This window comes from Carlito syrichta, unplaced genomic scaffold, assembly GCF_000164805.1.
Source record: "Carlito syrichta isolate Samal-C Ts95f unplaced genomic scaffold, Tarsius_syrichta-2.0.1 Scaffold312159, whole genome shotgun sequence".
Classification (NCBI taxonomy): Eukaryota; Metazoa; Chordata; class Mammalia; order Primates; family Tarsiidae; genus Carlito; species Carlito syrichta.
Genome location: NW_007256255.1, coordinates 424,252 through 440,593, shown reverse-complemented (window position 1 = coordinate 440,593; position 16,342 = coordinate 424,252). Strand labels below are relative to the sequence as shown.

Genomic DNA, 16,342 nt, shown 5'->3' with positions numbered 1-16,342 from the left:
CCCATCCCCGGACGGAGGCTGCGCAGTGCGTGTGGACTCGCCGAGGGCACTCTGGCGCCCCCTCGCGGGAGGCTGCGGGAGGCCGAGGTTAGACGTCCAGGGATGGAGAAAAGGCGTAGACGGGTCCAGGTGTAGTGGGCTAACGCGACCTGGGAAGTTCCGGATTCACACGTGCCTGGAGACAGGGGGATCCTTCTCTTTTCAAAAGAAGTCTTCACTTTACGAAGCAGCTCAGAAGTCTTCACTTGGTAGCCAGCCCAACCACCGAATGGAAAATATGCTTCCCCCCACAAGTGTATTTCATTCATTTTTCAAGGACACAAGAATCATGTAGAACTGAGGTACCACCCAGTGTGCCCAGAACTGAGATGGACTTCTGGGAAACTCAGAGAAATGAAATACCTACTTCTTCCCTGGGAGAATCCAATGAAAGAGAACAAGTGGTAGTTTAAAATGGTTTGAAAAGCCGGGCTCGGTGGCTCAGCCTGTAATCCCGCGCCTTGGGAGGCTGGGGTGAGTGGATTGCCTGAGTCCGCGGGTTCGAGACCCACCTGGACAACTTGGCGAGACCTCATCTCTACGATAAATCAAAAAATTAGCTGGGCGTGGTAGCGCACGCCTGTGGTTCCAGCTCCTTGGAAGGCTGAGGCGGAAGGATGGCCGGAGCCCAGCAGGTCGAGGCTGCGGTGGGCCGGGAGCGGCCGCTGCACTCCAGTCTGGGTGACGGAGTGAGACTCCAACTCAAAACAAAAACAAAAACAAAAACAAAAAATTCAAATAAAAAAATAAAATGGTTTGAAAAGTGAACGTCTTGATGACACAATATACATAAATGAATCAATAAAACAGTAATCATTTTTTCAACAAATCTGTACAACAAATGTATACTTTAGGATTCAAAATTACCCTTGAGAGTTGATCACAGAGGAAGTGGTTTGAGTTGACTTCTGACTTGGAAAGCTTAGGCAGAGATCTATTTACTGAGATGGTTATTTTAGGACTTGAAATCAAAGTAATCAAACATGAATTAAATCGCTTCCGTTGCTGAGAGCTCTCACTGTGAGATAACCATCATAACACTGGGAGGAAGTAGGCTTTCCTAGAGGGAACTGCAAAGACCCTGTGGTTTTAAGGGTTCAAGGTGGCCACACAGGTAGGTGAGAATGGTTAGATACTACTAAGAATAATAATGTCTAATATGTACTCAGTGCTTATTATATGGCAGGCATCGTGCAAAGTGGATTACCTCATTGATCCTCAAAGCCACCCTTACAGACAAGGAAACCAAGGATTAGTGAAGTCAAGTAGTTCACCCAGGATGCACATTGAGTGGTGGAGTGGGGACAAGGATCACGGGAACAAGGATCATGCTTGTGCTCCACAGAAAGCAACAGAGCAATCTGCGGGATAACCTACAATAATTAGGAGAAAAAAGGAGAATGAAGAATAACAACAGGTTGGGCGTGGTGGCTCACACCTGTCATTCCAGTGCTTTGGGAGGCCAAGGGAGGATCGCTTGAGCCCAGGAGGAGGTCGAGGCTGCAGTGAGCTATGATCATGCCACTGCACTCCAGCCTAGGTGACCGAACAAGACTTTGTCTCTGAAAATAAAACAATAACATCATAAATTGGGAACAGGCACAACTATGGCATGAATGGTTTTTCAGTTCAAGACTTATAGGGAATGGAAGCTGGAGCCCAGGCCTCCTTTACACAGGCTCTAAATGGATTCAGGTGCTCAAAATTTTAAACAAATGCACACATGATTTCCCTCTCCCTTTTCAATTTCAAATCAGGTTCTGCTTAGTATAGAAAGGTGGAACCTGAATCCCTAAGAAAAATCTATGACAGTCCCTCGCCCTGGAGGGGCAGACCAAGAGTAAGGTGCCTCGGTTTCTTACCCTTGAGAATGAACAGGTGCCAGGAAATAACACAAAAAAGACACCTAGGTTGAAAATTTGATCCCATCTGGTGCAGTTGTGGCCCCTTCTCCTAAGAGCCAGATTCCATGGTGTCAGTGTGGACTAGGGAACAAGTGTGGGCTTTACCTGCATGCAGACATAGGCCTCCATCCTGCCACTTCTGGCTCTGCATCTTACTAGCAGTGGGGCCTCAAATGCTTAATTTCATTGGACATGTGTGCTGAATATACTCATATTCATATATACTCAGATCTCACAACAGCCCAGCAAGATGGCGATTGCCATTTACAGATGAGAAGAGTGAGGTTCAGAGAGGTTAAAGAAATCATGTAGGCTGGGCGCAGTGGCTCATGCCTATAATCCCAGCACTTTGGGAGGGATCCCAGCATGAGGTGAGAGAATTGCCTGAGCCCATGGGTTTGAGACCAGCCTGGGCAACTTGGTAAGACCTCATCTATACAATAAATCAAAAAATTAGCTGGGCATGGTGGTACGTGCCTGTAGTTCCAGCTACTTGGAAGGCTGAGGCAGAGGGATCACCTAAACCCAGCAGGTTGAGGCTGTCGTGACCGTGAGCATGCCACTGCACTGTAGCCTGTGTGACAGAGTGAGATTCCAGCAAAAGAACAGAAAAGAAAAGAAACAGAGAAACCATGTAGAATCCCTGCACTCCAGCCTGGGTGACAGAGTGAGACTCCAACTCGAAAGAAAGGAAGGGAGGGAGGGAGGGAGGAAGAAAGAAAGAAATTATATAGAATCCCAAGATGAGGAGAATCTGGACCCAGCTGGCTGCAAGACCATGGCCCTTTTCATCGTACCAAGGTGCCCTCTCTCCCATGCTCCCCTGGTTTTCTAAAACCTCCCTGAGGTGTTTCTCTAATTCTCCTCTAGTTTCCTTGCTACACAGATTGAAACGGGTTTGGATTCCCCAAATGTGACACAGCAGAATGGAAGGTAAAATCTACCAATGATGGTCAGAGATGAAAAGCTGCTTTGTGTAATTCACAGAGCAGGTAAACAGCCAAAATAACTGACAGATTAATGTACAAGCACTTGAGTAGGGAACATCACTCACTCACTATTATTTTCCCGGGTCTTCCTCACTAATCGTTGATGACTCCCTCATGATAATCTAGAGAAATATTTTCCATAAAGATATCACGGGTTCCAAGCTAGGCACGGTGGCTCAGACCTGTAATCCTAACACTTTGGGCGGCTGAGGCTAGAGGATTGCTTGAGCCTGGGAGTTTGAGGCCAGCTACCTAGGCAACATAATGAGTCCCCATATCTATAAAAAATTAAAAACTGAGCTGGGCATAAGACAGAGGCCTGTGACCTGTGAGGAAAGACTGCTGAGATCTAGGCTGGGCACAGTGGCTCACAGCTATAATCCCAGCACTTTGGGAGGTGGAGGCAAGAGGATTGCCTGAGCCCAGGGGTTCGAGATCAGCCTGGGCAACTTGGCGAGACCTTGTCCTTACAATAAATCAATAAAAATTAGCCAGGCATGATGGTGCACACCTGTAATCCCAGCCACCTAGAAGACTGAGGTGGAAGGATTGCCTGAGTCCAGGAGATCAAGGCTGTGATGAGCTATGATCATGCCACTGCACTCTAGCCTGGGCAACAGAGTGAGACCCCCAACTCAAAAAACATAACAAGACATCGTGAATACCTAATACAAAGAAATGATAAGTGTGTGAGGTGCCGGATACCCCAATTACCCTGATTTGACCATTACACATTATGTGCCTGTATCAAAACACTTAGAAACTCACAGTAGGGCCGGGCTCAGTGGCTCAGCCTGTAATCCCAGCAATTTCGAAGGCCGAGGTGAGTGGATTGCCTGAGCCTGTGGGTTTGAGACCTGCCTGGGCAACTTGATGAGATCTCATCTCTACAATAAATAAAAAATTAGCCGGGTGTGGGAGTGGCCATTGCACTCCAGTCTGGGTGACAGAGTGAGACTCCAACTCAAAAAAGAAAAGAAACTGTAAGCCAGGTACAGTGGCTCACGCCTATAATTACAGCACTTTGGGAGGTGGAGGCGAGAGAATTGCCTGAGCCCTGGGGTTCGAGACCAATCTGGGCATCTTGGCAAAACCTTGTCTCTATGATAAACCAAAAATTAGTTGGGCGTGGTTGTAAGCACCTGTAGTTCCAGCTACTTGGAAAGTTGAGACAGAAGGATCACCTGAGCAGGTCGAGGTTGCAATGGCCATGAGTGTGCCACTGCACTCTAACCTGGGCAACAGACTGAGACTCCAACTCAAAAAAGGAAGCCCACAGTATGTACTATGTACACAGTAAATAAACCGGTTTTATCTTCACTCAGTGTGGATCAGATTGTCTTCTATGAAATTCTGACCAAAGCAGCTCAGGTGTGGGTGAGCTAATCTCTAGGGCCAGGAATCCTGGCCTTCCATTTGGCTTTTGCCCTGGGCTCTTTGGCGATTCCAGTCAGCCCTGGACACAACGCTAGTCAGATGGCAGAACTTGCTGATGACTGGGTTCACACACAGTGTCACGTGGGCTCTGGACCACAGCCCAGAACTCAGCCCTAGTTCTGTGCCATCATGGCTGCCCTCACAAGGCATGGACCTGCTCTGAACATTACAAATCTCATCAGTCTTTTTTTTTTTAAATTCAGAGTCTCACTCTGTCACCCAGGTTGGAGTGCAGTGAAACGCTCACAGCTTCTGCAACCTCGACCTGCTGGGCTCAGGTGATCCTTCTACCTCAGCCTTCCAAGTGACTGGAACTATAGATGTGCGCCACCACGCCTGGCTAATTTCTTGATTTATTGTACAGATGAAGTCTCGCCAAGTTGCCCAGGCTGGTCTTGAGCCCCTGGACTCAGGCAATCCTCTTGCCTCCACCTCCCAAAGTGCTGGGATTACAGGCATGAGCCACTGCACCAGGCCTAAATCTCACCAGTCTTTCCTTACAGGTCACAGACCTCTGTCTTCTCAGCCTCCCATCACTGAAATTTTACCTCAAGGAAGAGCTCACCAAGACAAGCCATTTAAAGTTTCCAAACTTGGCCATGTGTCAGAATCACTTGGCGAGCTTGTTAAAAATACAGATTTCTTCCCTCCCTCCAGGAAGACTGGCAAATAGCTCCTTTTATTTACTGCACTGTGCAGTGATGAGATAGACACTTTTCTCTTGAAGACTCAGCAAAAAGCTTTGTCCTTCCTGGGATATCCAGAATAGATCACATTTGGGACTTGGGAAAATTTGCCAAGTAATCTTAGTGTTTATAGATATTAATGTTGACCCCAGTTCAATGTTATAAGAATAAGTCAAACTAGTGTTTGTTTATTTTCCCCCTTAAAATAAAACTGTGGCACAGAACAAAAAAGTATAAAGTTATATTAAAAACGGGACAGGAAGCCGGGCATGGTGGCTCACACCTATAGCCCCAGCACTATGGGAGACAGAGGTAAGAGGATTGCCTGAGTCTAGGGATGCGAGACCTGCCTGGGCAATTTGGTGAGACCTCATCTCTCCAATAAATAAAGAACTTAGTCAGACATGGTGGCGTGGGTCTTTAGTTCCAGCTACTTGGAAGACTGAGGCGGAGGGGTCACCTGAGCCCAGCAGGTCGAGGCTGCGGTGGCCATGAATGTGCCACTGCCCTCTAGCCTGGGCGTCAGAGTACTTCCCAATTCCTCTCATGCTGTTCCTAACCAATAATGCCCATGTGTTTTGTACCATGTGTAGTGTGTGTGTGTGTGTAGATGTGTGTGTGTGTATACATATTCTTGAAATAGACATACTACTAGAGACATCATTCAGAAGTAACTGATGTTTTGGCATCTCATTCATATTTTGATATGTGAGGTATATAGTACTAATTACCTTTTCCTTGATGTCTGCCAAATTTAAATAAAGGCATTGGTATGAAATCTTTTTAAAAATACAGATTTCCAGGCCCAGCTCTAGATCTATCAAATTTGACTCTCTAGTGGGTGACACCTGGAAATCTATGCAAGTAATGAATTCCCCATGTGACGCCAACACACCTAGCCAACTCCTGTTCACTCATTGGTGTTTAGGAAGAAAAGTGAACAAAACGCAACCCCCCTGTCTGAGTGTGGACTCTTGGAGGCTTCAGACTCCAGTTTTAGAGATCTGTGTCTTTGGCTTATCTACCTTCAAGAGCAGATGCTCTGGGGGAAGATCTCTCATCAGTGATACATTATGTATCTCTGATCTGCCTTACGGAGAAAACGTGTCACTGTCTCTCTTGGACCACACGTTGAGAAGAGGTTGAGGAGACAAAGAAAGAGAAGTCTGTCCTTCCTTTCTATGCTTAACTGAAGTCTAACTCCACACTCCCACTCCCTCTGGGCAGTGTTTTATGGTTGTTCCTAACTATAGACATTCTTGGCTCCATGGCCATGTGTTTAGGGAGTAATCACTATAGCTGTGTGTGTGTGTGTGTGTGTGTGTTACAAGTCCTAGATGCACTTATTTTTTAATTAAGTTACTGCTATAGATCATGGTGGCTCACACCTATAATCCCACCACTTTGGGAGGCCAAGGTGGGAGGATTGCTTGAACCCAGGAATTCAAGACCAGTCTAGGTAGCATAGCAAGACCTTGTCTCTACAAAAAATGAAAAAATTAGCCAGGTATAGTAGCACGTGCCTGTAGTCCCAGCTACTCAGGAGGCTGAGGCAGAAGGATCACCTGAGCCCAGGAGGTTGAGGCTGAGGTGAGCTGTGATTGTGCCACTACACTCCAGCCTGGGGGACAGAGTGAGAGCCTGACTCGAAAAAAAAGAGAAAGAAAAAGAAAACTAAAGAAAAGTAATAATGAGATTACTGGAATTCAAAGGACAAACATTTTTCTAGGCAAGAGATTTATGTTCTATGTAATTGCCTTTTCTTTCCAAAGCAGTTACAGTGTGAGTGGGGTATATGCCCAATAAGATGGATGGTCCTCCCCCCAAAATGCACAAGCATCAGTTGGTTATGGTTTGAGGTGCTCCATTCGTCGTCTTTGCTCATGTAGAAAGCATAATGGCAGTTCTAGCCATGGGCCAGCGGCTCTGCTTCCCCGGATGATCCTAAGGGTGTCACATCACCTGATGCTTTGGCTCAGGGGTCCCTGCAGGCAGCTTGGTTTCCCTCCTAACCTGTCAGGAGGGCGTCTGTCAGCATAGGTTGCCCTGGCAACATCTGCTATCCCACCTATGCTGGAGTCCTGGCAGAGGCTGGCCTTGGGATGAGCACTGTGTCCACGTGGGTGGCGTGGCATCTCTGGGATGAACGTTCCCAGCCCCCGAGTGACCAGGGGGTGGCCTCGCCTGTGCTGGTGTCCAGGAAACCCCTGTGAAGTGGATGTGTGTGTTGAGGTCTGTGTGCAGTGTATCTGAATGTGAAATCTCAGAATTTCTCCCAGCAGATCTTTCGTGTTTCCAGGGTTCACATAGAGAGCTGGCTCACTCTGGCAGCCTGCCAGAGAATCTTCTGGATCCTTTTCTCTAGAGTCTTCACCGTAGCAGACCTTGAACTCCTATGCAGATGAGGACACACCTGACCTTGCCCTCAAGAAGCAGAGTCAGAGTTGTTCTTCTAAAAGCCAAAGGAGCTTTTCCTATCCTAGGGACAGCTTGTATCTTAATAGATATTTTCCATCTCTAATCACTAACAGTTGAGACAACTCTGCAAAATAAGTGGGGAAAAATGTTTTTAAACAAAGACAAACAACTTTGTTATGCAATCACACAAGCCAGGTGTGGTGGCTCACACCTGTAATCCCAGCACTTTGGGAGGCTGAGACGGGAGGGTCTCTTGAACCCACGAGTTCAAGACCAAGCTGGGCAGCATAGCAAGACCTCGTCTCTACAAAAAAATAAAAAATTAGCTGGGTGTGGTGATGGGCAACTATAGTCCTAGTTACTCAGGAGGCTGAGAAGGAAGGATTGCCTGAGCGCCTAGGAGGTCGAGTCTGTGGTAAGTCATGATCGTGCCACTGCACGCCAGCCTGGGGGACAGAGTGAGACCCTGACTCTTAAAAAAAAAAAATCACACAACATCAATGTACACTACTCACTTGGTCAAGTGTCTTTATATCCAGGGCTCACTGTGTCATTCCGCGTTTCTTTTCCCTCGATAAATCACTGAAAGGGCCAAGGAAAGAAAGAGGCAGAAAAAGGGTATTAAATATGCAAACATGTTCTTGAACTGAAAAGCACAAATGTCTCTGAGATTTTATTAGCATTTTGATTGGAAATGCTATTTTTGCGGCATTTGATCGTGAGCGTGAAACTAAGACAATCTGAACAGTTCAAGGAGCAAACTGTTCAACTGACCAGTACTTTCTTACCAGCCAGGGTGACCTCTCTCCTGCTTCGTGACATGAATCTTCCCAAAGAGTGTCTGTAAGCTCAGACTGCTAATTCGGGACAAAGAACCTTTCTTTCCACTCCCAGGCCAGCCTGCCATGTTCAGGGAACCCCAAAACATTATGGATTTGGGGAGTTGTGTGGGGAGGACATGAACATCCAACAGCTAAGTATGTTACAAAGAGGCAACATCCTCAGAATTCCCCAGAATGCATGGGTGACACTGAAACATGCTGGATCCTGAAGAAGAATGATGCTGCCCCAAGAACCAATGACCAGCACAAACCCCTCTTGTCCACCTCTCGTCAGGGCACCATCACCTCAAAGAGTTGTTCACCTCTGTCTTCCCACCTGCATGAAAGTAAAGTTCCACTATAAAAGAAGCTTTATCGAATGAAAGCTGTGACTTTCAAGCTTTGGCATATGTCAGAATCTCTTGGAGGGCTTGTTAAAATAAAGATGGCTGCAGCCAGGAGCGGCAGCTCACGCCCGTGATCCCAGCATTTTGGGAGGTTGAGGCAAGAGAATTGCTTGAGCCCAGAAGTTCAAGACCAACTTGGACAACATCGCAAGACCTCGTCTCTACAAAAATGATAATAGTTTTAAAAAGTGGGGTGTGATGGTGTGCGCCTGTAGTCCCAGCTGCTTGGGAGACTGAGGTGGAGGATCACTTGAGCCTTGGAGGTCGAGGCTGCAGGAAGCTATGACCATGCCACTACACTCCAGCCTGGGCAACGGAGTGAAACGTCTACTCAAAAAATAATAATAAATAGATAAAGATGGCTGGGCCCCAGCCCCAGAATTTCTGATTCAGTAGGTCTGTGATGGAGTCCCAGAAATTGCATTTCTACAAGGTTCCCCATCAATGGTGTTGATGCTGTTGGCTCCAGGACCACACGTTGAGAACCAATAAGGGTATAATGAGGACTGAGGTTAAAACGCAAATATCTTAGTTAGGAGTAGCACATTAAAATGTTAATGGCCAGCCGGTTGTGGTGGCTCACCCCTGTAATCCTAGAACTTTGGGAGGCAGAGGCAAGAGGATTGCCTGAGCCCAGGGGTTCAAGACCAGCCTGGGCAACTTGGTGAGATCTCATCTCTACAATAAATAAAAGAATAAGCCGGGCATGGTGGTGCACGCCTGTAGTTCCAGCTACTTGGAAGACTGAGGTGGAAGGATTACCTGAGTCCAGTGGGCCAAGGCTGCAGTAGCCACAAGCGTGCCATTGCACTCCAGCCTGGGCGACAGAGTGAGACTAACTCAAAAAATAAACAAATAAATAAATATGTATATACATCATACACAAAAATAAAATGTTAACGGCCAAGCATGGTGCCTCGTGCCTATAATCCTGGCACTTTGGGAGGCCGAGGTGGGAGGATTACTTCAGCCCAGGAGTTCAAGACCAGTGTGGACAACATAGTGAGACCCTGACTCTACAAAAAAAATAAAAAATTAGCTAGGCAGGTGACGTAGCTAGCTACTCAGGAGGATAGGCAAGAGGATCACTTGAACCCAGAAGGTTGAGGCTGTAGTGAGCTAGGATCACGCCACTGCACCACAGCCTAGGCAACCAACTCCTGGGCTCAGGAGATCCTTCTGCCTCAGTCTCCCAGAGTGCTGGGATTACAAGCGTAAGCCACCACACCCAGCCTGGCATGACTATTATTTCGATTTTTTGTATGAGGAAATTGAGGCTTAGAGAAAATCAACACAACTTGATTAAGGGCAAGCAATGGTGACTGGATTTGAATCCAAATGTGTTCTTTAAAAGTCCATTCAGGGCCAGGCACAGTGGCCCACACCTGTAATCCCAGCACTTTGGGAGGCAGAGGCGAGAAGATTGCCTGAGCCCACAGGTTTGAGATCAGCCTGGGCAACATGGTGAGACTTCATCTCTACAGTAAATTAAAAAAAAAAAATTCGTTGGGCATGGTGGCACACACCTGTAGTTCCAGTTACTAGAAAGCCTGAAGTGGAAGGATCACCTGAGCCCAGCAGGTCGAGGCTGTGGTGGCCGTGAGCATGCCACTGTACGCCAGCCTGGGTGGCAGAGGGAGACTCCAACTCAAAAAAAAAAAAAAAAAAAGTCCATTCAGCAGCCATAAAAAAGGACAAAATCATGGACTTCTTGGCAAATTGGATGGAGTTGGAGACAGTCATTGTTAGTGATCTATAACAGAAGCAAGGAACTGAATACCACATGTTCTCACTCATAAGTGGGACCTGAACATTAGTCACAATATCACAAGGGAGGAACATTGCCAGGTACAGCCAGGCTGGGACCCACTTTTGACGTATGAGGGATTAAGCAGCTGCCCCTCTGAAAAATATTTACATTTTCCTGTGGGACCCTAGAAGGATGAAATGATTTCAGAATTCAAAGAAATTAATTTCAACCAGTGGAATCTGAGAAGAGGCATTTTTATAGGGGAGAACAAGTTACAGAATGAAAAGACAAGAACTCAATGCACCAAAGAAAGCAAGCGTTTGCCTTTCTGACTTATTGAAGAGTCAGCTTTGATCCTGACTCACATAATCCTGACATGCAACAACAAAAATTCCCTTTTATTTTATCATGAAAACAAAATAACTTACCCATTCCAAGTGTACTTCCAGAGCAAGTTACTATAATAAAAATACAAGCATTTAATATTATTGATGTAGTTAAGATGGTGAAGATATAACTTAAGATAAAACAAAAATAAAGTGAACCAAAGGATACATACGAACAAAAAATGATGGGAGGTAAGCAGGCATGCCTACTAGCAGTTTGACTTGGGCAAGTTACTCTGCTTGTGACTTGGTGTATCTACAAAGTGGTGAGAATAAGAATCCCAACCTCGCCTGGGCACAGTGGCTCAAGCCTGTAATCCCAGCACTTTGGGAGACCAAGGTGAGGGGATTACCTGAGCCCACGGGTTTGAGAACACCCTGAGCAACTTGGTGAGACCTCATCTCTACAATAAATCAAAATATTAGCCAGGTATGGTAGCATGCGCTGAAAATCCAGCTACTTGGAAGGCTGAGGCGGAAGGATTGCCTGAGCCCAGCAGGTTGACGCTGGGGTGGCCGTGAGTATGTTACTGCACCCCAACATGGGCGACGGAGTAAGAATCCAACTAAAAAAATAAATAAATAAATAAATAAAAATAAAAGAATGCCAAACTCATAGGTTTGTCCTATGAGTTAATCGAGTTAATACAGGTAAGAAAGCCCTTAGAATAGGGCCTGGCACGTGGCACTCAATGAATATTAGTCATTATTATTGATTTATTAGTTAATTTTTTTTGATTTAGGGTCTTTCTCTGTCACCCAGGCTGGAGTGTAGTGGCACAATCACGGCTCCCCACAGCCTTGACCTCCTGGGCTCAGGTGGTCCTCCTGCCTCGGCCTCCCAAGCAGCTGAGACTACAGGTACATGCCACCATGCCTGGCTAGTTTTTAAATTATTTTTTTGTATTTTTTTGTAGAGACAAGTTCTTGCTATATTACTTGGGCTGGTCTTGAACTCCTGGACTCAAGCAATCCTCCCACCTTAGCCTCTCAAAATGCTGGATTACAGGTGTGAGCCACTGGGACTTGCCTTTATTATCATTTCCAAGACCGTCCTGATTATCAGAGCAAAGCATCACTAATATTGGGGGAACGTATTTTAAAAACCCAGCAAAACAAATTAAAATGGAAAACTTTCTCCCAAATACATGATTTTGACAGGGAGGCTGAGCAAAGGACAATTTCTGACTTGAGTCTAGACACCTGCTCCTTAGGCTGCAGCTTGAGATGACACCCCCACAAAGGGTATCAGAACGCTAATTAACAAGGACTTCTGGCAGCCACTAAGCGATCAGAGAGAGATGACTCAAGGTTGAATTGCGGGCATGGAGCAGGAGAAAGGACAAAGGACTTCCATCACTTACATGGCTGTGTGATTGCAGGCACATAAACCCACTGATTCATTATTTTTTTATTTAAAATATATTGTCAACATTTATGTGCCAAGTACTGATAGTCAGAGACATCATCATTTATTAGGAGAGATAATACACATTCAGTTCACAGTAATATAGTTTAGGCGTGGTGGCTCACACCTGTAATCCCAGCACTTTGGGAAGCCGAGGGGAGGATTGCTTGAGCCCAGGAGTTAGAGATCAGCCTGAGCAACACAGTGAGACCTAGTCTCTACAAAAAAAATTAGCCAGGTGTGGTGGTGTGCCTATAGTCCCAGCTACTCTGTAAGCTGAGGCTGAAGGATCACCTGAGCCCAGGAGGTTGAGGCTGCGAAGAACCATGATCATACCACTGGGTAGCAGAGTAAGACTCCGAATATATGAAAGAAAAAAAAAAACTAAGCCTATCTCATAGGGTTCTTTTGAGTGTTCAGTGAGATACCAAATGTGAAAACAATTGGTAAATTATAAAACACTATGCAGATATGATGGGGTATTGTCATGGAGAGTTCATCCACACCCCAAGAATCTATCCCTGTCCTTTCCTAGAGGGCTGTGCTGTAGGCCAGCTTGTCCTGTGGATAAGAGAATAAGAAAACAAGGAACCAGGGCGTGACAGCCAAGGACAATGGGAACACCCCCTCCGGAGGAACTGGCCTTGTTCCTACACCGAGGGCCATTCTGAACGTCACCTATGTATAAATGGAAATGCTACATATTCCATTTATCAGGAACAGTTCCTGAGCCAATATTTTTTCCTCTTTCTGTGTTCACCTGCAGAGTTCAGGGGCTTCATCACCTATTTTCTTTTCTTGTAGAAATATATGAAAAAATAGATGATGGTGCCCTGGGTAAGGGAGCAGAAGGTGGTGGAACACAGAGCAGAATTGTTCGTGGTTTTCTGGCAGCTTGGGTGGGGTGACAGTTGCTGACAACCACGTTTTGTGATCACAGACTGTCTGCCCACTCTTACTTCTAAACTCAGATTATGATTTATAAATTCATTTGCTCTGATCCTCCACCTTTTCCTCAGTCATGACCCTCAATCTGTGCGTATAAAAGGGCAAGTCTCTTCATTTCCAATGTCCCAGGATGTCTATTATTATCTCTAAGACTGTATTTTTAAAAAATCTATCGGCTGGGCGCCACGTCTCAAGCCTATAATCTCAGCATTTTGGGAGGCTGAGGTGAGAGGATTGCCTGAGCTCAAGGATTCGAGACTAGCCTGGGCAACTTGGTGAGACCTTGTCACTACAATAAAACAACAATAACAACAACAAAAACCCAGGCATGGTAGCATGCACCTGTAGTTCCAGGTGATGCAGAAGGATCACCTGAACTCAGCAGGCCAAGGCTGCGGTGGCCGTGAACATGCCACTGCGCTCCAGCCTGGGCAACAGAGTGAGACTCCGACTCAAAAAACAAAAAAAATCTATTCCCAAATCTCAACGCAGAAAATCATCTTAAATTTGCTTTATAGCCAGGCATGGTGGCTCACGCCTATAATCCCAGCACTTTGGGAGGATAAGGTGAGAGGATTTTGCTGACCTGAGTAGCATGACGCCTTGGGAACAGTCATTTACAGGCCAGCTTGCTTTATTATTTAAGCTGCAAGCATCTAGTCCTATTCAGGAAGGAGAGGAGAGGGACAGGGAAGAAAAGAGTATACCCAAATTAAATACTAACAAGGCGTCACCATTTCCCTAAAGCATGGGGGTCTCCACAGCCAGAATCCGCCTGCAGCATATGGAAATCTCACACCTTCTGTGTCTTCCTACAAAGCAGATACCTGGGATTGTTCTGAGTCTTAATTCACAGATCTGAGTTGAGGATTCATTTTAGATGAACAGTCATCACTTGTCTTACCTGAATATATTTTTTTGGGACAGAAAGTAAGCTTCAGTCCTGTTTCAGCAACAGGTGAGACCATCACGGTATACACGTCCCCGCAGGGTATCTCGGTGACATCACAGAAACTGAGGCCAGAACTTGGAGTGCACGTGAAAATGCCTTTGGAGCCGTAGAGGTCAGTGCTGTAATTGGCAGAGCCCCTGGGAGCCTGCCAGTAGACCCGGATGCCGTTAGGGCCCAGCCGATACAATTTCACCCCCAAGGGGCAGCAGGCACCTGCAGAATGAAAACAAACACAGAATCGCTCATTCCACCATCACACGAACGTGGCCTTGATAATCACATAGAAAACTATAAGTGAGCTCTTCTAAATAACATGACTTATTACTGCTTCCATGAGAGCAAGATTTGAAGAGTTCCTCAGGTTCTTTCTGGGTGGGCCGCAGCAGGATCAGAAACCCACGTGTGAAGGTGTGTGGGTATGAATTGTTCATTTAGAGGAACAGTGAGTCAAAAAGGTCCACAGTTGGCAGATACATATCGTACCTGCCTCAGACTATGAGTCAAAGTCACAGAATCCTTGTCAAGATTCCTCATAATGCCCTAGTTTCATTTTGTTCTGGTGGGGTTAAGCTTAAATGTAATTAATTGCATTCAGCTTTAATTGGGGAGGGGAAGGCCAACTGTGATGGCTCACGCCTGTAATTGCAGCACTTCAGGAGGCCGAGGTTGGAGGATCGCTGGAGGCCAGGAGTTTGAGACCAGCCTGAACAACACAGCAAGACCTCATCTCAAAAAAAAAAAAAAAAAAATTAGCCAGGCACAGTGGCTGTGTCTGCCTGTAGCTGGTTGGGAGGCTGATGCAGGGGGATCACTTGAGCCCAGGAGTTAGAGGCTATAGTGAGCCGTGATCATGTCACGGCACTCCAGCCTGGGAAACAGAATGAGATCCTGACTCAGAAAAAGAAGGAAAGAAGGAAGGAAGGAAGGAAGGAAGGAAGGAAGGAAGGAAGGAAGGAAAGGAAAGGAAAGGAATAATTTTGTTGGCCTGAGTAGCATGACGCCTTGGGAACAGTCACTTACACAACAGGTCAGTGACCAAGTTTGCTGGTCCACATGTCATCTATGCTAGTTGACTAGGTACTTTTTTCCCCTTTCCTAAATACCTTAAGCAGGCCACACATTAGGTGACAAGCAGGGCATCAAATGATAGGTTCCTCAATAACTAAAATAAAGATGCTATTGCATAATTTTTTAAGAATTGCTATAATAAGTCTCATTTTATTTATTCTTAAAAGAGGTGGCTGGGTGCAGTGGCTCACATCTGTAATCCCAGCACTTTGAGAGGCCGAGGCAGGAGGATCGCTTGAGCCTGGGAGTTCAAGGCTGCAGGGGGCTATGATTGTCTCACTGTACTTCAACTTCATCCTGGGAGGCAGAGTGAGAGACCCTCCCATCTCTTAAAAAAAATAAGATAGGCCGGACTTGGTGGTTCAGCCTGTAATCCCAGCACTTTGGGAGGCCGAGGCGAGTGGATTGCCTGAGCCCACGGGTTCGAGACCAGCCCCGGCAACTTGGCGAGACCTCATCTCTACAATAAATCAAAAATTAGCTGGGCATGGTAGTGTGCACATGTAGCTCTGGCTACTTGGAAGGCTGAGGCGGAAGGATCGCCGGAGTCCAGCGGGTCAATGCTGGGCTGACCGTGAGGATGCCACTGCATTCCAGCCTGGGCGACAGAGTGAGACTCCAACCCCCAAAATATATAAATAAATAAAAAGATTGAAAAGAATAAACAATAGCCCATATTCCCAGAGCTAGACATCAAGGCAAAAACTTAGCAAATAGAATGGGCCAAGATAAAGTAACCAGCTGACATACGTGCAGCACATTATGAAGGCTTTCACAGTATGATGTGATTCTCAAAAAAACTTCGAAGGATAAGCTGTGAAGATATTACTATTCCTATTTTTTGCTTACCAATGATGAGACAGAATCAGAAAAGACAAGGCAACACAGCTTATAAGAACCATGTCTAATTTAGACTCGAGTTAAAACTCTTTCTATTACCTATGGGATACCAAAATTATATTTCTTTTCTTTTCTTTCTTTCTTTTTTTTTTGGGGGGGGGGAGTATTTTCCTGTGTTGTAAATATACGTATGTCCCCACAAAAGGGGATGCATACAGCATGCAACAGGTGCTAAGTTGTTTTGGACCTAACTACTTAATAACGAAACTGAAGGAGATTTGGGGTTTAG

The 16,342-nt window shown here is 45.9% G+C and overlaps 1 protein-coding gene across 1 annotated transcript in view; it reads right to left on the bottom strand.

Moving 5' to 3' along the window:
• Positions 1-7,471: 7,471 nt before the first annotated feature.
• The window catches only part of FNDC7 (fibronectin type III domain containing 7), a 35,024-nt gene continuing 26,153 nt past the window's right edge, over positions 7,472-16,342 (bottom strand). Inside the window, exons 10-13 of the mRNA XM_008069657.1 lie at positions 14,098-14,358; positions 10,880-10,909; positions 7,989-8,055; positions 7,472-7,597 (exon numbers count right to left, since the gene is read on the bottom strand). Of these exons, the coding sequence (XP_008067848.1) occupies positions 8,024-8,055; positions 10,880-10,909; positions 14,098-14,358 (323 nt within the window). The 3' untranslated portion in view covers positions 7,472-7,597; positions 7,989-8,023. The remainder of the gene's footprint in view (positions 7,598-7,988; positions 8,056-10,879; positions 10,910-14,097; positions 14,359-16,342) is intronic.